This window comes from Apaloderma vittatum, unplaced genomic scaffold (genome assembly GCF_000703405.1).
Source record: "Apaloderma vittatum isolate BGI_N311 unplaced genomic scaffold, ASM70340v1 scaffold20199, whole genome shotgun sequence".
NCBI classification, from domain to species: domain Eukaryota; kingdom Metazoa; phylum Chordata; class Aves; order Trogoniformes; family Trogonidae; genus Apaloderma; species Apaloderma vittatum.
Genome location: NW_009736120.1, coordinates 21899 through 42907, shown reverse-complemented (window position 1 = coordinate 42907; position 21009 = coordinate 21899). Strand labels below are relative to the sequence as shown.

Sequence of the window (21009 nt, the reverse complement as noted above, 5' to 3'; positions counted from 1 at the left end):
TTCAGGAACTAGAATGGACCTTACAGAGCTACCTGTGCTGCGGAGTTGCTAGGTCACCTGGAATATGCCAGGAAACAAGGATTTGCCATTAAGGATACAATGGGAAGTAGGAGCTCTATTTAATAAAGCTTTTCTTTGTTCTTCCTCACCTAGCTGTGATTTTCTTTTTTCCTTTTTTCCCCGCTAGAATTAATTATCCTACGTGGTAGTCTGATTAAATCCTGAATTTTTTCTTCAGTGTACAGGAATTCTGAAACTCCACTCTTTTTTTCCTTTTTCTTTTTTTTTGAGTAGCTCCAGACGTGCATGTTCTATCTGTCATTTTTGTGGATGCTGAAATACTGTGGATAGATTTTCATGGGGTGGCAAAATGTATATGCCAGGCACAAAGGTATTCCAAATTTAATATTTCTGCTCCCAAAACACGGAGCTGTAAAAATTTTGCGAAAAACAAGCTTTCCAGAATTTTGTTACCCATGAGCTGCGCCGTTTTGGCTCTTAGCAGAGAGAAATTAGAGAAAAAAATTATCTGAGGCAGATAGTTGGCTTGGGAAATTGCATTTGGGAGCTCTGAAATTTCGCAAGATTGCAAGAGCAGGAAGCAGCAATCTCTTGCATGAAAGATCCGTAGTGCGCGGCGCAAGTGCCAAGAGTGGCGCGCAAGTAAACCCGAGTAATGCACATTTTGCATAATGGGCTGTAGGTCTGAGCTGCAGCCTTTTGAGGATGCGCTTATTCCCAGCTTCTGGCTTTTTCCGCAGTTCTGCACCAATACACGGGCAAGAGGCTGCGATTGGGTGGTCAGTGGTGTCTGCTTGCTCCGGGTTTCTACAAGTGCGTGTAGCTTCTGATTTAAGAAACAAAATTAGGCTGGTGATCCCCTTCTTACTGAGTGCTCCTAAGAAAGGAAGCGTCAGGCGGCTTCGGTAACAGTTCAACTCCCGTCTTTGCGTACTGATCCTTTTGATGTTCTAAATCTCAAAGCAGGTTTTTAATTTAGTCCTGTGTTTTATGGCTTTAGCTACTCTAAAATAGATGCTGAGGCTGCTTTTAAATGGGATCTCTTGTTCACGTGAAGAGCTGTATTAACAGCAGTGGATGTAATGAAAAATACAGCCTCGCTTTGTAATATAATTACTTTTACCAAATAAGGGGAGGAAAACTAATTTAATTTACTGTGTGTTGGCTGTCGTCACTATATTCAAGTTTATACCTGTATTTATGAAAAGTTGCTATCTCAGTAATTTAATCAACTTAACCACCTAAGTCCATGCAGGTGTACAAAGTTCAATGCTACTTGTCCTGAGAAGAGCAAGTTCTGGTTTTGAAGCTGTTCAAAATGCTATTCTGACAACTGCAGTTAGAAACAGGAATGCTTAAATTAACAATTTAGTCTTGCTAATTGATTGTATTATGCAGGTAGGCTGTGAATTCTTAATTATATGGTTTTTTTAATAAACTATCTGCTATTGGTTTTGTGTAGATCATCCTTTGCAGGCTGGAAGTGCCAAGTGCAGGATAATTCAGTGAATGATGTGGACTATTTCAGCTTCTTGTTTTCAACCCTTATAGGTAATCCATGTGAATGTCATAATTCAGAATTAACAACATGAAATTTGTTTTGATAGTCAATTACTGGATTTAATTTAGAATAAATGGTGTAGTAAGTACTTCTTGAAAGTAACTCTAATTTTGTTACGTACTGTCGATACAAGATACCCTTTTTTTTTTCTTCTTGATCTGATTTTTTGACACCCTATTTTTATCCTTTGCCATCTGGGCTGAATATTTGCATAGTTTTTCTTCGTTCTAGCAACTTTCTTTGGAAAGTATGAGGAAAAACCTAAATTCAGCCTGTGACGTGAACAAGGAGAGTTTTTTCTAGATATAAGTAAATGCCTTTTACTGGCTTATGACAGTATAAATGAGTGCCTCTGGGATTTCCTGTGGACATGCTTACGCTATTAAAAACATTCCATCGGAGTGAAGTAATCAAAATACGTTCAAGTGAGCTGCCCAAGGTCAGCATGTGAGCAGATTTACTTCTGCTGCTCTATTCTTACTCAGATATAAAAATAGTTGTATTCTGTGGTGATACAACTTGGAGAAATTACAGTGGTTAAAATGGCATAATATTACTGAGACTTATCTTCCAGTTACTTTGTCTTCTGGTTAAAAAAAAAAAGTGTCTACTTCATCGCCTCAGCCATTCATAACGTTCAACGGCTTTGCTTTCAAAAATTACTTTTTCCTAAAACAGTGGAGAGGGAGCTGTACTGATAACTGAGAAAATGAAAGCAAAACTAAAGTGACTGTTTTGGAGCAGTAGTCCTGTTTTACTGAAACATCTAATACCTGGCCAGAAATAATTAGCTAAATGATGTTTAAATTTAAAAAAAAACCCAAACCCTGAGGTTAGCACGTTACTGAGTTACTGTGAACCCATGGTGAACTGTCATGCATTATACCTGGAGTTTTTAATTATTTTTTAAAGATATATATATGCCAAAAATAGCAGCATAACAGTAGCCTCTCACAGTTGTTTCTTTACGTACTGCATTATAGTTTAAATGGGTATGCCATTGTTTTTTCAGATATTTTTGCTTTGTTTCAGAAGTCAGAATTTGTATTTTGATATACTTTTTTTTTAAATACTAAGCAAGAGCTTTTAACAAAAAAATAAAATATTATACAGACATAATTTGAAAGACAGCTTTTGTCATTGATGCTGTTGAAGTAGAACAGTGCTTGGCTTGTTTTGTGATACTGTTGTACTGCTTCTTTTTCTCTAGGGTTTTCAAGAGAGGAGTTGACTAGTCTCCAGGGCATTAGAGGAAAACCACACATTAGCCAGACACAGCTTTCACCTGTCCGTCTTTACCTAACTGATCTGGACCAGTTTTTACACCACTGGGCTGTGACAGAGGTAATACATCGACACTAATTCTAAATGACAGTGGACAAACTCCGAGTGCTCTCCATCCCTTTGCCACAGATGCCTAAACCTTGTTGTGAGTTGAGTTGAAAAAAAAAGAATGAAAACTATAATAGCTGTCAAATGGCCGAAGTTTTTCCACAGCCATCAGATAGTATTTTGAAGGAAGCTGCTTTAAAAGGTGAATGTTCAGGCGTGTAGTATGCAAAACAAGACTCATGGAAACAATGAGTAGAAGCCATGGTGGAAAATTCTTAAACACTAATAAGATTAAGACCAGCAATATGGTTTGGCTTTCAAAAAAACCTAATTGTACAAATACTAATTATAAAGCGCTTTCTCTGAGAGTAAATTCCACTGTTAATTAAAAAGCACTTGCATTAACTGAGGTTTTTAACTTGGAAGTAATCAAGTTGGCATTGGTGATTATTTAGAATAAGTTCTTCTGATGTTATTTAACCAAAATTTACTGGGATTTGAAACTCCACTGTGAATTCAGTTCCTGCTTGTAAGATCGTAAGAGCTGAAACCTTAATTTTATTGTTGGTTCTAAAGGGATCTGAGGCATCAGATTTTATTCAAAGCAGATGCATTAGTCTTCATTTTGGCTCAACTCTTTTTATTGCTTAGCTCACCAGAAGCCACTCTGAGGTGTGAAATCATGTTTTAATGACATGCTGATTTGACAGTATTTATGAAATCTCTGTTGTGAATACAGAAGGAAGATTGTAAGAGAAGTTTTGAGTTGCATGATTTCTTCTGGGTTTTTGTGGCAGTCTTTTTGCTTCAAGAAAGCAGTATAACAGATTATTATTTTTTTCTCTTCTAATTCATGAGGTTTAAGTAGTAATATACTGAAACTAGTGATAATCCAAGACACATTGAATCTGTGCTCTTAGGTATTGAAGAGTATTTTAAGCAAAGTTGTTGTTTGGTGCTGTGACTGACACAGATATTTAGTTGCCCTGCCTCCAGTCAGTCGTCCTGTGGAGCAACTAAACTTTCTAATTTGTTTCGCTTTGTCTCTTCTGGGTAGTAGTGAAGCATTTTCTCACCGAAACACCTTTCTCCAGTATTGAAAGACTAGAATGCTTTCTCTCCCTGTTCTGTACAGAGCTGTCCCTCTGTGAAGGCACCAGAGGAATTAGTAGTTTCTCAAAGAGTTAGCATAATCCCATACAGCATCTGAAGGGTTTATATATACTTCACCTGTTTTTAAAAATGTCACTTCTTGTGTCTTCTCTCTTTGCTTCTCTTCCACAAATGTGTCATAGCTGGCTGAGGAACCACACAACGGGACTGGTTTTGCTTAGGGACAGTGCAGTAGTTTGACTGTAGATGGCTTGTTTTGCCTTCAGTTCCTGGTTGCACGTTTGATTTACTTCTCCTTCCCCAATCTTCTCAGTAGTTTGGTGCCATCAAGGAGAGTATTTTCAGAAACCTAAGACTTGCTTTTGTTAAAGTACTTTTTCTTGGGAAAGATACAAGGTGATCTCTCAGGTTCTCAGAAGTGGATAACCTTGAGCTGGATAACCTTGGTTAGGAATGAAAGGATTTGGACATCCTGTGGAGCATTGCACTACTTCTACAGTTACGTGTCAGCCTGAAGTCTTTTAAATTATGAAACAGAGAATAGGAGCAAAATTCCTACACATCAGAAAAATCTGCATGAAGAGCAGTAAGAACTTCTAGACCCACCTCATTTTGTAGACTCTTAACCAAAGGGCATTCTGGACTGCCACTCTGAGCTTGAGAAGGAAACTGGAGCCTTTTCCTCGTAAGTACTTTCATGATTGCGGAGAGAAAGTTTCTAGTGAACTGAGTTATATCAGGTACGACTAAGAAGTGATCGGGAATAGTCAGCAAGGATTTATCCAGGGCAGGTGGATTGAAAACTGCCTGAATGGCCAGGCCAGAGTGTTGTGATCAGTGGTGCAAAGCCCAGTTGGAGGTAAGTCACTAGTGGTGTACCCCAGGGATTGGTCCTGGGGCCAGTACTTTCTAGCCTTTGTTAATGACCTGGGCTGTAAGATCGTGTGTGCCATCAGCAAGTCTGCAGTACAAACCTGGGAGGACTGGGCGATAGATCTGATAGTTGTGCTGCTGTTCAGAGGGATATGGACAGGCTGGAGAACTGGGCAGAGCGGAACCTCATAAAGTTCAGTAAAGGAAAATGCAGATTCCTGCACCCGGAGAGGAATAACCTCAGGCACTGAAATTGAGGGAGATAGGTTTGGAGACCACTTCCAAGTAGACGTAGTTCAAGGTATAGCGCAATTTGGAATCCAAATATTTTTAGCTGTGACAGAAGATTATTTAGATAAAGAAGCACTACAGAAAATTATAAAACCCACCACCTTCAATCAGTCACGCTTTTGACGGAACTGAGTAGAGCAGCACAGCTTCTGAATGCTGAATCTTTCATACTTTCTCTTGCTGGAGTTTATGGTGATGCTGTAATGTTAAGCAGCATATTTGTAGTAACTTAACCTAGTAAGTGAGAACAACCTTCTGTTGGCTGTGGAGCAGGCAGCATTCAGGCCTCTATTTTATGCTGAGAATTGTTCATTTAAAAGACTTCTCGTTGTGGAGTTGTAATTCAGGGCTTCCTCACAAGTGAAAAATAGTTTGTTGTGGAGGAAAATAAATAAGGAACTGATGGATTAGGATTTGACAGCCTGTTTTTCTGTGAATCAATGAGACTGGTGATCAGGTTCTTCTTAGTCCATCCATCTTCCTCTTTCTTCTCTTCCAGCATAAGTTTTGCCTAAGCCATTATAAAACTGCAAATACTAATTGCCCTTAAGTTTTAGGGAAATGAGGAGGTGGAATAGAAGAAACTCGCTTGGCTCACAGGGGTGTTGAGGGGTTGTGGGGCAGCAGCAGACACAGAAAGGCAAGAGATGAAGGATCCCAGGCACGAATCTGTAGGAGGCCACAGCTTTACTGCTCACTGCTTGGCTTTGTTTTCAGATCCAGAGGAAGGCAGTCCCAGCTCTCTGTCACTAGCGAGCTGTGCTGTGCGGTGAGCGGTGTGTATTTCTAACGGTGATGGGCCATAAGAGGGAATTTAATGTCTAACATATGCACGGGAGAGATGTGGAAGAAGAAAAGGAGAAAGAGCAAGTTGTGCCAAGGAAAAGAATAGCCTTCGGTATTTTCAAATGACAGCTCGGAGTTAGTGTGACCAGGGCACTTGGTGGCACGTGGCTCACCGTAAGCTGTGAAAAGGCCAAATAAATGCACTTCTGAATAGGAATTAATGCTTTAAAGTGGTTTGTAACAAGAACTGTTTTGAGACGGATACTGTTTGTAACCCTGTTTGTCTAGAGAGTGGTAACTGGTATAGTGGAAATCTGAAACTGTGTTGTTTTGTGGAAGGTTTTAGGTAATGGTGTATTTCACTTAAGGAGCAATGCTTAAGGAAAGTGTCCCTTTAAATGCTATTTTGTGTTGCTGTAAAGGTTAATTTTCATATTTTTGGCTGAAAGATATGATAAATGTGGAAACCCAGATTCTTTTTCTACTCTAAAATCACTTCAGCCTTATTAAAGCCGATTGTTTAAGATCATACCCCTGTAGCTGAGATAGATGGGGGTCCAGCATAAATCATTGCAGCCTTAGGGAAGAAGCCTCAGTCTTCGCTCGTTTCAACTCTGCCTGTAGTGTTTGCTGGTGATATTGTTCGCTCCCCTGTAATTGAATTGCTCTGCCAGTCTCAAATGAAATAGCGCCAACAGAAACAAACAGTTTAACAAGGTAACTGTGTATACATGATAATTTCTCTTGTAATACTTGACGCTTGTGACACACGAACATTTTGGAGGAGGAAAGCAAATGAGACTTTGATGGTTCTGCTCAAAGTCGACGTTCTCGAGTTATACTGAGCACACAGTTGTTTTGAAATTAAAAAAAATCAACAAAACATTTAAAACGTTTAAGACCACACACTGGGGAAGGTCAGCTTCTTTCAAAAGCAGTCTTGAATTCAAAAACCCTGGGATGCATGTGTAGTAATGAACTAACGTGTGTCAAAAATGGAGAAGTCTTATAAGCGAAGTAAGAACTGGGAAAGCTGTATCCAATAGCACTGATAGACTGTGAAAAATTAACAAATCAATAAAGATAGCAAGTCTATGCATGTAAATTAAATGACCTGCAGGGATGTTTGTCTTTTAAAATGTAGATTTTTGAGTTGAACTTCCCCTAAGATTTCAACTTCTCTTTATTGAAATTTCCAGGTTAGAGTTACATCAGGGAGAGAAAGCAGCTGAGGGTAAATAGTTGCCCTTCTGAACTGGAAATACGCTGTAATTTTTAGCCTTGTCAAAATAAAATCTATATAAACGCTAGTGTTTTTTAAAACTACATCATATCCAAGTTTAACGTTTAGAAATAAAAACAATGTGTTTTTTCCCAAAGTAATGCAAATTTCAAAGAAGGAAAAGAGAGATTATAGAAATAAATGCCTCCTAAAAGGAACAAAGCTTTTTTTTTTTTTTCCAAAGAGCTTTCATAATTTTCTTAACATGTAAAACCTAAAACTAAAAAGAAAACCAAACACAGAAAACTTCCTGACCAAAACCAACCCAAAAAACCTCAGAAAACTCTTAAACAAGTTTCTGCATTCCTGTTTTGCTACCTTGAATGGATAATTAGCCCCAGAGTGGTGCTTTTGGGTTTTTCCCTTTCCCCTGTTGCCCGCCTGTGTAATGTTCCTTCTATTTGGCTTTTTCTTCTTTCAGCCTAGGCTTTGTTTTGTTTTATTGTGGTGGTATGTGGATTTCATCTGGTTTTTTTTTCATGTTGTCTGGCATTCTTTTTGTTTTGTTTTTTTTCTGGAGTCACTGAATCAGGAATACCTTTCACATCCGCCCCTGTGAGCTTAGGCAAGGCAGATGAACAAAGATCTCTTGTCCTCCGCAGCTTTCTCAACAACTCAGGGCACTGTTAATATTGCCCTGTCAAATCAGTTTATTTCAGAAAGAGAAGCAGCACCTGTCAAGGGAGTACACTGTCTGCTAAGCCGGGGTGCTCCGGGGGAAGCTGGCCAGGCTTCAGATGACAAGCTTCATTGCCTGCCCCATCACCTGAAAACTTCTCATTTTCCACGCTCTGCAGTAACATGTCACACTGGGCAGAGCCCCACTCAGAACAGTCATTTCGCCAGGGCTTGGGAATTGGCTGCGGAACAGCCTGCTACGGTTTAGGTACCCGTGTTTGAGGTGGTTGTTGATGTGAATTGAAAAATATATTTTAAAGTTCACATTAGGATACAGCGTGTGGCTCAGGCCAACTTTCTTTTGTTTTAATTAAATCGCTTCTCCTGGAGTCAAAGCGGACTGGCTCCACAGAGTAGCTGCTGAAAATACCTGATCCATTATCTTCCCCACTTGCTTGGTTCCTTTCTGTGCTCATGCTTGTGTGTGTCTTCCTCTGAAGGTGAGTATTTTTCTTTGAAAAGAGAGCACTTTGCAGCATGATTAAGCTTGAAATAATACGCAGCTTTCCCCTGGAGAGTTACTGATAAAATATTTCCCGTGAGGCTTTTTGACTCAGGATTCTATCACATTATGGGAGGTTTTGAGTGATGTAGCGAGTGGGAACAGCAAAATAATGACCAAAATGTTGCTCTTGCTTCATCATTTGTGTGTGTTCCTGTTGCTGTGAGTGCTCAGGCTGAGACTGGGCTTCCTCGGGTCATCCCAACTCTGCCTTTTGGTGTTGAGGGCACCTTGCAGATAAGCAGTATTAAACTCTCATTGTACATTAAGAGCTATGAAATGCCTATTTCAGATTGGATTAAGTGTCACTTAAATTGGCTCTCAGCAGCAAACGTGCTTTTAACTCATCCAGTTGAACAGTAAAATACTCCATGGTGTTAAATCTCCAGAAAGCCCAGGGGGTGCTCCTGGGCTGCCTTCCCAGCATGTTGTGTTTGGGGTTTTTTCTTTTTTTGTTTGTTTGTTTTTCATTCTTTTGCTCTATTTTAGCTGGCAACTGTTGGAGTATGTCTTCAGTGTGGCAGGCAAGGAGGCCAGCGTAGTAACAATTTCGAGTTAGTAGTTTGGGGCTCATTAGTGCGGTGGGTCGTTGGGCTTGTCTGATCAGTAAGGTCTGGTCTGAAAAACTGCCAGTGGATTATGGAGCCTTGTAGTACTTGCTGCATAATGCTAACGGAGAATCCCTGTGTTTAAAAGAATGCTTTTCTTTTGGCCTAATTTATTTGAGGGGATATTCAGCCAAAATTAGAAAGGAATTAAAAAAAAGGGAAACCCGCCACCCCCCCCAAACTCTCTTACAAAATACTTGTCTCCAAAAGACACAAATCCCCTTCTACCATCAGAAATGTCTGTTCACTTCAGTAATACTCTGAAACAAAACTACTCTGGCTTTGGTCCAAAACCAATCTATGAATGCACAAAAATGTGATAAATGCTAATCAAATGTAAAATAATGAATCAGCTGTGACATTTTATTATGGAAATTAAACATCGTGCAAACCCTTGCCTAAGGAAAATAAATTGTCAGGAAAAATACTAATTTTCATGTGATAATTAAGTTTTCTTTGCTTCTCATTTCCACATCTAATAACGTTTCAGTTTCACTTTTTTGTAACAGGCTTTTGTTAGGAAAGCCATTTCAAGCAGGATTTAATTTATGGAATTGAAAAGGGTTGCCACACCCATTTTATCGCAGGAAAACAGAACTGGATGTAAGGAATGGCGGTGTGATTTTGAGGGTCAGAAAGATCTGAAAGGTTGAAAAAGTAACTCAGCAGTGAGCTTCGCCACAACCCTTCTAAGCGAGCATGGTGCTCGGCGGTGGTGTTGGTGCCAATTTTCCTTGCAAATTCTGGAAGAGTCGGTGAACTGTACCTGTTACAAAATGCTCCTACGACTTGTCACCTCAGGGAGAACCTTGGTGGACTGGTAGGCCTGTTCGAGGGACATAGTCCTAAAGGCGAAATACTAATAATGGTTTTGTTAATAATGAAACCTTAGTTTGCTGGGTGGACCTGAAGGTCTTTAATTTGTTGACCTCTCCTGGGTATATTCTGAATTAAAAGGGATCTCTCTAGCGTTACTGTTTCTGGTGTAGTATGTTCACAAGTGTAACCTGTCCTTAAAATTCCTGAGCTCTGTCTTCGGAGCAACAAACATCTCCTCCATTTCCCCTTTCACAATTGTCCTTCCTAATTTCCATCTCATCTGCATTCTCAGCCAGCTATGGTCATCGTCATTTTTTATCGCTGTGTGGTTGCATTTGTTTTCCTGCAGCAGATTGCACCTCTTTGTTGTAGCTCTAAGTGGCAATACTGTCCCCTCTTAGGTGTAGTTTTGCCAGCCTGAGCAGGTTAAGGTCTTTCTGCTGACACCAGTAAGACGGGATCTCTAGTCTTTGTGCAGTTTTTCAACGTCCCATTCGGTTTGAATTTACGTTTCTTAGAAAGGAGTGACTCCTGTTCTGCACAGCGTGTCACAAATAGTCACAGTCAGGTCTTAGGAGGTACTGCTGGGCAGACAATCAGTACTCTGTCCCATTATCTTTATTTTTCCACCACAGAGTGACATTTGCCCGTTCCATGGTGCTGTCACGACCACCTTGTGGTCAATTGTTACACAGAATTTTCTCCTCGTTTCCAACTGCATGCAGAAGTTTTCATTAGTCTCCAAGCACATGACCCACCACTTTTGTTTCATAGAATTTCTCCTTTATCTGTTACTCATCAAACCCGTGCGATCTTTGCTATAGGTTAGTGCAATCCTCCTGTCTTGGCAGGGTTTCTCAACTTGGAGCTGTCAGCCAGCAGATTTAATCAATGTTTCTTTACCTTTTGCTTCAGTTAAAATATTAGGTCAGATTGGCATCAGAGGTTGTCCGTGACATGACAATCCCTAGCAGTAACCTCTGTCTAAGCTTGACTTTATTCCTCAATGCTGCAAATACACAAATGTGTTTGAGTGTGTTTCTTGGGAATATTCCAGAGTGCTTAGTATTTTGTCATGTTCAAATTGCAGTGTACAGAAGCACTGCCGTGTCTAGGATGGAGTACATGGTTTTAATAATACTATTTAACTATTAAATGTGTAACATCAAAAATAAAGGTATTTGTTGCAAGACTAAAATTGCCTCTCAAAAGTAGTTGTACTAGTCAAAACAAAATACTTGCACAGTTACGCCTGTAACACTGATTACTGTGAGTGATGTCCTGACAGCATCACGTTCTGTCAAACAGATGTGTTAAGGATCTCCTGAATTCAGCAGTTTAAGCAGGATTTAAAAGTACATGTGGAATGTAATTTTTTTAAAAAGCTCAGCACAGTTTTGTATCACCACAAATGATACTGCTCCAGTTAATTCACTGCTGGCATCCACGTTATTTAGGATTGAGTTTTCAAACCACCTGAGCTAACGGTTCTTTTCCCAACCTTTCCTTTTGCTGGAGTCTCTCTTCAGCTGGAGATGTTGTGGGCTGTTATTTCTGACACAGCACGTGTGATGTTTTCTATTTTCATTCTCTTTTGTTTAGGTGTCTTGACCTGCCCTAATTCAACTTCAGTTTCAGAACCAGGACACTATCACAGAATTTCATCCCTCCAATCAGATGATTCTGTGAAAGTTTTCTTTAGCTCCTTCTTCAGTCAGGAAGATACCTCAGAGGAATGATTTTTGCTTAGTCAGCATATTTGTAGAACTTGGGGACTTAAATTCTTCCTTCCTTCAAACATCTGATCTTGCTGTTCTCTTTCCAATTCCCTTAAGCACAACCAGAAGATTTCATTCACCACGTATTGGTTCTTCTGTCCTCCTTGCCCTCGGCAGGACATCACAGTTGCTTACGGTCTGATAACACACTCGTGCTGCACCCGTTGCTTTCTGGATGTTTTGGTTGCCGCTCTGGTGGTATAAGCAGTGAATGTGAATGGAGTCGTCCAAGCTCTCTACTTTGCAAATTAGTGGAATAAATGGGAAGAGGTACAGGGAAAGCCACCTGCTGAGGATTGTGGTACAGCTTACTGGGATATCTGCGAGGAGCCACAGAGCATTTCATAGGGCCTCGGTAAACTCTTTCTCGCCTGTGCGGTTTGCTAGTGCCTGATGATATAAGCATCAGAAAGTTTCTGGCGGTTCATAAAACAAGATTTCCCTTTGTAGTATTACATTTTGTATTGTCTTTGAATGTGGCATTTTTAGAAATAGATCTTTGCTGTTTCCTTCTTTGTTATTTTTCTGTCTTGTTTCGCTGCTGTTCTGTGCTTGATAGAAGTTATTTGTGAAGTTGTTTTCTGAAACTGGTCAGCGATGAGGAAAGGCATATGGAGGCCTGGTGTGGGTCTGTAGCTGGAGAGAATTTTTGGCCTTCTACTTCTGTAGATCACATAGGTAAAATGAAGACATCCACTACCAAAAAAGACTAGTGGTGTGGGTCGCTATCTCTTTAAACACCGAACAATTTATGCCGACACTGTTACTCTCTCAAGCTGGACGGAACCAGTACTTTGAGACAAAGCTGTCAAGTGTTCCCTTAGGTATTTTGTGTTTAGGTCTGTCAACGAAGTATGACTGCACAGTGAAGGATTGCTGGTTGCATTTTGCGTACTTAAATATAACTTTGTTTTATTAAAACAGGTGATCTGTCACAGCTTGTCCACTATACCTTCACAAAGTCAGTGTTTTGACATTCTCCAAACTGGCATCTGTAAATACCTGGTAAGTACCTTTTTGTCTCCTAGGTTAACTTCCATGTGATAAGTTTTCTAACAGTCTCGGTAACCCTCAAATCCACTTATTCCATGATTTCATATATAACTTCAGCATTTGCAAAAGTTTTCAACAAGATTAGCGGACTTTTAAAAGTATCTAATAACTGTTGGTATCCAAACTTGTATGTTTGTGGGGTTTTTTTCCCTCCAATTTGTGAGTAGTTCAGTTTGTTTCCAAGCCAGGACAGCCATAAATGAAAGGCTTCTTGTTATGGTTTGGTTTGCTTTTCAAAAGAGTGAGCAGCAGTTTTAAATGAATTTTACAGTCTGTCTTCTTCTGCTAATCCTGGATGCTCCCCAAGCTGAGGGTGGGGATGGCAAAGGCAGAGCTGGGTAAGAGAATTCTAAGGGCCAGAATCTGCGGTTCCCCAGGGTGCCAACTGCCACGAGGGAGTACCTTTCTGTCCTCCTGTTGGATGGTTCTGCCATCCCAACAAGGAATCCACAGTTCTCTTTCTTGGAGCCCTACTGGAAAATGAGTAGACCAAAGCTTCCATAGGGAGAGGCTTCCCTATAACTGTAGTCTGGATTTTTAGGGGTGAGTGTTGAGTGAAGTCACAATTTTTAAATGAGGTTATGTGTTGTACTACACTGTCCCTTTGAGAGCAAACAGTTAAGTGGATTTTTAGACTGTTGCCCAGGATCTCTAACTGGGTGATGACACCTAACAGGGATGAAAAGCACTGTGTAGGCAGCATCCTATATGGGAACTTCTTTGAGCAGTCTCATCTACTGGATTTGTATAAATTGAAATGTCCTGTGTTCACATCAACTTCCAGACAGGCCTACTGGCATGTAGCATTGGCAATCTGATCTTCAGGATGTTTCTATACATGCAGATGGCTGTCTGGTTCTCTTTCATTATTTCCTATTTATGGCTGGTCAGGAACATCATTGGTAGTTTTTATTATTTATTGTGTCGGTGTCATGCAGCATTCAGCAGGGTCTTGGTGACAGTTGCAGTCTGTCTTGTGTCTGGCACAGGAGTGCCATCCTCCTGCTGCTGCAGGTGGCTGGGGCAGGGTACGCTTGGGACATTGACCTGTGCCCATGGCTTTGACCTGCACCCAGGGTCTTCTATTAGAAGTATTTAAAAGTCTGAACCCATCATTGTTCTTTATCTTTTACCTCTCTTGAGTAATCATACCGATGAAATACGTTCCACATTCCTGTAGCTTGTACTTTATTGATCTTTTTCTAAACATTTCTGAAAGAAACAGCTGACCTTGTTAAGTGAACCCACTGCCTCTGTCAGCGTTACATAGAGGGGAGCAAATCAGGCTGCTCTAAAACTCCTTAAATATTGCCATATTAGCAATGCATGATTTTTTTTTTCACAGCTTTAAAGGACAAAAATCTAGGATAGTTACTCAGTAGCACTTCAGAATTTAAACTGCTTCCTAATTCACTGCCTCTACGCAAAAAAAAGAAAGTGGTTTTTTAACTAAATTATTTATCATGCCTACAAAATCCTTACTTGAGATGATGTTCTTTTGTTAACAACAGAAGAGTATCGCTTCAGCTGCGGGCCCACCATGAGCCTTAATTCAGCTTGGCTCCTAGTGCTCTTATTCCTGTCAAGCCTGTTAGATTTCTAAGGAGATGCTCTCTGATGACAATCCAGTAGGAGCTTTTCTTTATGGAAAGTAAATCTGCATTTCCTTCCACCTCAGTGACTGCTCGCTGCCAGTTCCAGACATGGAAGGGCTGCTCGGTCCTTTGACAGATGCTTAAAAGGAAAGCCCTGTTCTGTCCAAAGGATGCTGATTGTGCCTGGACCATCTTGCAGAGCAAGGCTCAAAGCAGCGTTGGTTTTTGGCTGCTGGGTTTTTTTAAAATATGTTTGAGATGAGTGTTTAGAGGGGAGGGAATGAAGGTGCAGGTTTAACCTTCTGTCACTATGGGCTGTGATTTTTTAGGAAAACAAGGATTTGAAAAAAACACAATAGTGTGTGGAACTGTGTGAACAGAAACCAAAAGAATAGATGTCATGATACGAAAGAGATTCGCTCAGCTCTAGGCACGTATACCAGCAAAAAAACCCCTCGAGTATAAGGCGATGAACTTGCATTTTTGTTTGTTTTCACACAGGTTGGATTGGTTGTAATACCTGATAGTACAGCTGGATCTGTTCTATGTGCCATAAATAAGCTCTTGGATCAAGCCTGCATCCTAAGTGAAAACCTGCACAAGTTCTTAGCCTCGTGTTGTTACAGTCTTCTGTACTTTCTGCTAACTTTAGACAAAGAGGATGCAGAACATGTACAGAAAAGGTAATGTTGCTTTTTTTATGTTCATTGTCTCTGTCTTTACACCTACATGTATTTAGGAATGTAAAGTTAAAAGATACCACCCCCCAAATTTATTTTGCTGGTTGTCTTTTGCTTACTTCAAAATCTAGTTGAGAGGCGTCCCTGCCCATGACAGGGAGGTTGGATTAAATGATCTCTAAGGTCCCTTCCAGCCTAGGCCATTCTATGATTCTATGATTCAGAATGGTACTTGGATTTAAGAAAAACAGCGGGAAGGTTAGCTGGAATTATTTCAAACACTAAGTGAAGCAGGTTTCATTTCAAATTGTTGTAGTAAGAACCATCCTGACTTTAGAAAGGTGGGTATTTATGCCTTAATCTTTAGCTTTACCCTTTAGTTTCATTAGACACATTGAAAAGCAACATGCAAAGGATTTGGCTTTATAAGTTTGTGCTCTTACCTGACTTGATATTTCAGCTTTAGCAAAACTTCTGAGGCATCATTTTGTAGACTGCAAATCCATTTGATGTAAAAAAACAAAAAGCCACAGATGCCAGATTTAAATAAATTTATCTACCTGTCTTTAAATAGTTTAAACTTCAAATTTTTTCCTCTCAATGTTCCATATATGGGAAAGTTGTTGAACGCTTACTTACAATTTAAGATGTGTTTTTAAAGCCAGAGTCCTCCTTCGCTTTTTATATTTAATGACTCACATATCACAAAGAGCTGATGCTGTCATTTTTCTTATGAGTCTTAAATATATCTATTCAGGTGTACCTGAACAGTGACTGAAACAAGCAGCTCTTCCCAGCTGCATCACACAGAAATTACACTGTAGAACAGGCTCAGCAACATTTGTACTTCCTGGGCAGGATACTTTCTTTTCAGCACTTCATGTAATTTTAGAATATTTTCAAGTGTAGCATTTTCTGGTACAGATTTTCTGCTTCGGCACTAATTACAGTGAGGGCAGAGAACACGACCAAATCTGCAGAGGCACGTTTCCTTGTGCAGCTGTGAGGCCAGTTCACAGAAGCACACTTCGAAATATGTGTCCTCACTCATTTCAGTTTTCATTCTCCTCTCAGGGATCTGCTGTGGGGCTCGTGCGTTTCTGCGTTAGCACTCCTGCCACGATTACTGAGGCTGATGCTGCAGAGTCTCCAAGTGAGCAGGATCTGTCGGGAAGAACTGCCCGTTGTCGCTCAGTTGCTTCGCATATTGATGCAACACGGTCAGCTCAGGAGCCATATGATCACAAATGAATTCCTGGTGCAACAGATCATCAAGGACATCATGGTAGGAAACTTCTTGTTGTCTCCCCCAGATTACAAGAGTATATGAGGCTTAAAAGTTATTGCAAAGGCAAAGAACAGATGCTTAGCAAAAGGCAAGTTAGGGAGTTGTCTTTGATTTGTCTTGGAAAACCAGGCTGTGCAGGGGGAGCTGCTTGTCCAAGCTCCACCAGTTGTTGCACAGATGAGACAGTTCTGAAGTTCAGTTTGTACCCAGTTCTGGGCCCTGGACACGTAGGCTTCCTAAAAAAATGCACTGGAAGCAGATTACCTACACAGCCTGTCCAAGGGAGAGCTGTCCAGAAATCAGAAACTAGTCGTTTCTTTTTTACTGGAGTAGGGATATATAGATGTACAAAGATGTTCCTAACTCAGACAAACTCTTAAACATACACGCTGCAAAATACATTCTCTTTCCAATATTGTAAACCCCAGCGCTTCTATTCAAGCCTCTTCTTTCCAGTTGTTTTGAGGTGATTACAGTTTGCTCCTCTTTTCAGGAAAAAAATCTGAACCCGCCTTTGCACAAAGCTCTTTACTAGTTTTTTGAGTGCACAGAGTTTGTACGGCACACCAGTTTGAATGAGCAAGCCACGCGTATCCAGTAGTAGCTTTTAAATGGTCTCTTACCAGAAACATGATGTCCATGGTGGTAAAAGCTGATGTAAGAGAGCGTTGTGCAGGTTCTCCAACAGCGAATGAAGAGGCTGCTTTCCTTCGGTGTTCAAAGTGCCTCATCCAGTTTTTGCCATGTTCTGCGGTGGCTGGGTTGTGTTTGTTACTGTGTTTGGTTTCCTAAGGAGAGTGAATTACTGGACCGTGGGCTATGTTGGTCTGCTGGTAGCAGTTCTCCTCTAGCCTGGAGTCTGGAGCTTTCCTGCTTTAGCAGAACCATGCTCATTTGCATTTTAAATGACTATAAATTGCAGAATCGCAAGCAAACCGCTATAATTAAGAGTAAGGAAATCACAGCTGGTGTAAGTTACACACTTCATGATGTAACACGGACTTAGCGTACCAAGCCCAGCTATTGTTTGGGCTTAAACAGACAGACCATGTCGAAATGTACAAGTGCGAAGAATGGAGTCGCTGCGCACAGGTGAACGAGGCCAGCTTGTGCCTTTCCCAGCGCACCTGATAAGCTGGGAAAACAAAGCGAAGCTTTGCAAGTGCTGTTGATGAAATTGAGTTTTACCTTTCCCCTCCCCCCTTCTTTCTAGTAAGTTCAAGAGCAGTGGCTAACAGACCTCCATTACTGTTTCAACATCTACCTTGCCTCTCATTCCCAGGGACCTGGCTCGATGAACGCTGTGTATTAAAAGAGGTCGAACTGCATTTATTGTAAAGCATTTACTTCTATTTAGTTTTGAATGGAAGATGTTGGAACAAAGCCTGTCAATTTTTTTTGTAAGTGAAACAGAATAAAAATTTTACAGAGAACTGCATATCTCTGCTGCCTTTTTGTTCAAGTAAGTCGACAGTCCTGGGAGTTGTTTCAGTAGATGTGGTGACCACAGTGAGGGGTGTTAAAAGAAAATCTGGTCTCGTTGAAGCTTAAGTGCTTGCAGAGAAACAAACTTTTACTGACTCAATCATGTACTATTTTGAAGCGCATATTAATTAAAAGAATCAGAATTACGTAATACAAGCTAGAAGAAAAAAATAGAAAACAAGATACTTTGAAAGTAGGGTAACATTATTTTATTTTGCTGAGTTCATATTCTTAAATACTTTGTGCAAGGTAAATACTGTAGGTGAGCACCTCTGAAGCTATTATAAGAACAAGTTTTCTTCTAAAATAGGTCCCATCTTTTCTTGGGCTCTGTAGAAACTCTTTTTGTGCATGTATAAAAATAGTTATTAACATGGAAGAAATAAGTGATCATTTCAAAGGGTAGAAAACACACTCCTAAAAATTTCCATAGTCTATGGAAAGGAATTTACTTACTGAGTAGTTTTTGTCAACATCTCTACCTTCTCCTTCCAAATCCATAGCTAGCTGAGAAACAATTGTTCCTTTAGTACCGAAGTGTAGCGTGAAGGCTGTTGTTCTCTTCCTGTTTATATTTTGAATTACACTTATTATATCGGAGATGAAACTGAACAGCAGTCTTCGAGAACTGTTACATCTTTAGTACAGTTTCCCTCTCTTTTGAAACTGCATTTGATGAACACATTCAAAATTCCTACTTTTGACAACAGAAAAAATTGGGAGCCTCTGCAACTCTATTGTAATGCTGGGCTTAATGCTCAGTTTTCTGTTTCCAAATGCAGTTCAGATTTCATCCTGTCAGTAATAAATTAACAGTTGCATTTAAAAGCTAATTTGTACACAAAATAAAATGAGTCCAACTCCTTAGCAGTCTGCTTTGCATGCAGTACTTAGATAATACATAATTGGAGAAGTGTACATTATGAAAGATAATAGTTGTACCAGAATGGTTTTTTTTAAATTCCAAACCTTCAGTTTTGCTTAGTGCTTGGCTTTTGTATTTTTTGATTTTGCAGCAGTGGTTGGTCTCATGTTGTATGAAAATTGCTTTGATTTCCCCATGTTCTCCAGCAAATTAACACACTGTAGGTTGTTTACTGTAAAAGAACAAAATGGTTTTGATGAGTAACTCCAGTGGATAAAAAGAAGTTTAATCTACACTGCATTCTAGATTTCATTGTCAATGAATCTACCAGGGAAGAACCATGCCTTTTTTCCTGACGTCTCGCTGTTGATTACTTGTAAAAGCGTTCCGTTTCTGTGGCACCCAGTACAGCTTTTCAGAGAACGCTGCTGCAGGGATGTAACGCAGCCTATAGTAACACAGCTCAACTTGAGATTCACCCTCAGAAACGAAGGAAGGTTTCTGGGCTGACGGTTCAGTCACAAAATCAATGCTCTTGGCTGAGTTTGCTGAAGTGCAGCAAGAAATTTTCTTGAGCAATACTTAACAATGTTAGGTTCTGGGTCATTTCTAGAAGGCTGGGGAAACCAGGCCAGGGCTGAATTACTAGAAAGCAAAAATGACTGTCAGCTGACCACTCTGTTCAGTTTTGTCTGGACTCATTCAGTGTTTTTATTTACTGTCCTGTGCTACAAATACAAAGTGTGTTTTCCTTCCCCAGTTTTGTAGAGATAGATTGCAGACCTTGCAGTACTCTATCCCATTCTAGCCAGGGTCATCCTGAGTGCAAATCTCAATATTTCATCGAGGGGGTAAACTCAGCACAGCTTAAGTTTGTCTTTCTAATGCCAAGAATTGCAAAACCTCCTCATTTATAACTCTATAAACACACTTTAATGTCCACAGTGGAACAAAAAGAAACGAAAAAGGGGGGCTTATCTGCCTGCCCTGCTGCAGGGAGCCTCTTTGAATGCCATTTACTGAAATGATAAAAGGCATCTACTTAATGAAATATATTTTTTAAAAAGGAACAACTTTCAGGCTCCAAACCGTTTAAACTGTAACAATCATAAAGACCCTGTTTGCCAGAATATTCCACAGCACCTGCCTGATTGATGCCTGTACCCCCCATCACACACTCCTACCCGTCACCCTCGGCCCCCCCTTTACTTAGTTGTGCGTTTCCGTTCAGTGCCTTCCCCCGTCCCCACGCCCAAGTGTTTGAGCTGCTTATGCCAAGAAGTGAACTGATGTTGGTGTCAGTCCCCGTTGCAGATTCTTGTCACCGCACACTTTTTCCACCGCCTCTATGAACGTTAAAGCTGGGGCTGACAGTCAGTCCTCACCTTCCCAGATGTACCTTCTGCGAGAGAGGAATCAAACCGAGCAGCTTTCTGACCTACTCCCAGCACCTACGTCAGAAACTGGGTATCTGGCATTAGCCACTGACAGCTCTGAACTTTTCCAACAAACGTAATGTTGTCACGCACAAAGGCAGGCAGATGAAAAACGTGTTATTGTCTTTAAGTAAGGGCTAAAGTTCCCCGAGCTCCTATTAGGTGAATAAAAGTAGGTAGTGTTCTAAAGGAACTGGGCAGAGTTCCTATCACTAGCCTATTCGTCACCAAGTTATGAAAGCAAAGGACACTCGAAACCCAGAAGAAAGCCTTTTTATTTCAGAAGACAGGGCGGTCTGTTGTCCCGAAAAGTTATACGAAAAGAAGCCTTATTTGCTAAAGCTCTTTTAAAATTTAGATTAATGTCTGCATGAAGAGTTGGCAATGAAACACCTGTCTGGTCAGGCCTTTTTAAACCAGTTTTCAAACGGTGGAAGAAAAAAGCCTCTGTCTGTTAGTGAGGCAGAAACTCACCCAGAGCGCTAACAAACTCAAGGGTAGGTCTACTGTCAGATTTCCTTTTGACTTCAGGGTTCTGTTGAACTAGCTGGAAAATCTATTTTACTTCCCTTTGCAAATTATCTGAACTACCGTCTCCTTGAAGCATTTGCTTTGTTGCTATCGAGCTGTGGCCTGCATCTGAGCTACAGGCGACAGAACCATAAAAACCAAATGGCCAACAAGGCACTGAATGTCGATGTGGCGAAGGGCCAGCACTGCTATAGCTCCCAGCCCCAAGTAAACGCACAACACACTTGGAAAAGTCTTAGAACCGGCAGTTAGTAAAGAAGTAGCAGGGGAGATGACCACATACTCTAACCTCATCGTTAAGCTCTCCATCAAATAATGCCATGTGCATGAAAGTTCCAGCCTTTAATGACTTTTTGGTAATACTTTGACAAACTGTGTAGCACATGTAGAAATCTGCTCACTTTACTCCAACAGGACTAGTGAATGTTTGTG

General features: G+C 40.5%; 2 protein-coding genes across 2 annotated transcripts in view; one reads left to right on the top strand and one right to left on the bottom strand.

Moving 5' to 3' along the window:
- Positions 1–17572, top strand: part of TEX10 (testis expressed 10) — a 49228-nt gene extending 31656 nt beyond the window's left edge. Inside the window, 7 exon segments of the mRNA XM_009876860.1 lie at positions 1484–1572; positions 2793–2926; positions 12569–12649; positions 14794–14975; positions 16047–16257; positions 17340–17369; positions 17474–17572. Of these exon segments, the coding sequence (XP_009875162.1) occupies positions 1484–1572; positions 2793–2926; positions 12569–12649; positions 14794–14975; positions 16047–16257; positions 17340–17369; positions 17474–17572 (826 nt within the window).
- A 1154-nt stretch (positions 17573–18726) lies between these two features.
- Positions 18727–21009, bottom strand: part of LOC104279543 (inversin-like) — a gene marked incomplete at its 5' end in the record, with an annotated part of 23918 nt that continues 21635 nt past the window's right edge. Inside the window, one exon of the mRNA XM_009876861.1 lies at positions 18727–18842. Coding sequence (XP_009875163.1) covers positions 18727–18842 — 116 coding nt within the window. The remainder of the gene's footprint in view (positions 18843–21009) is intronic.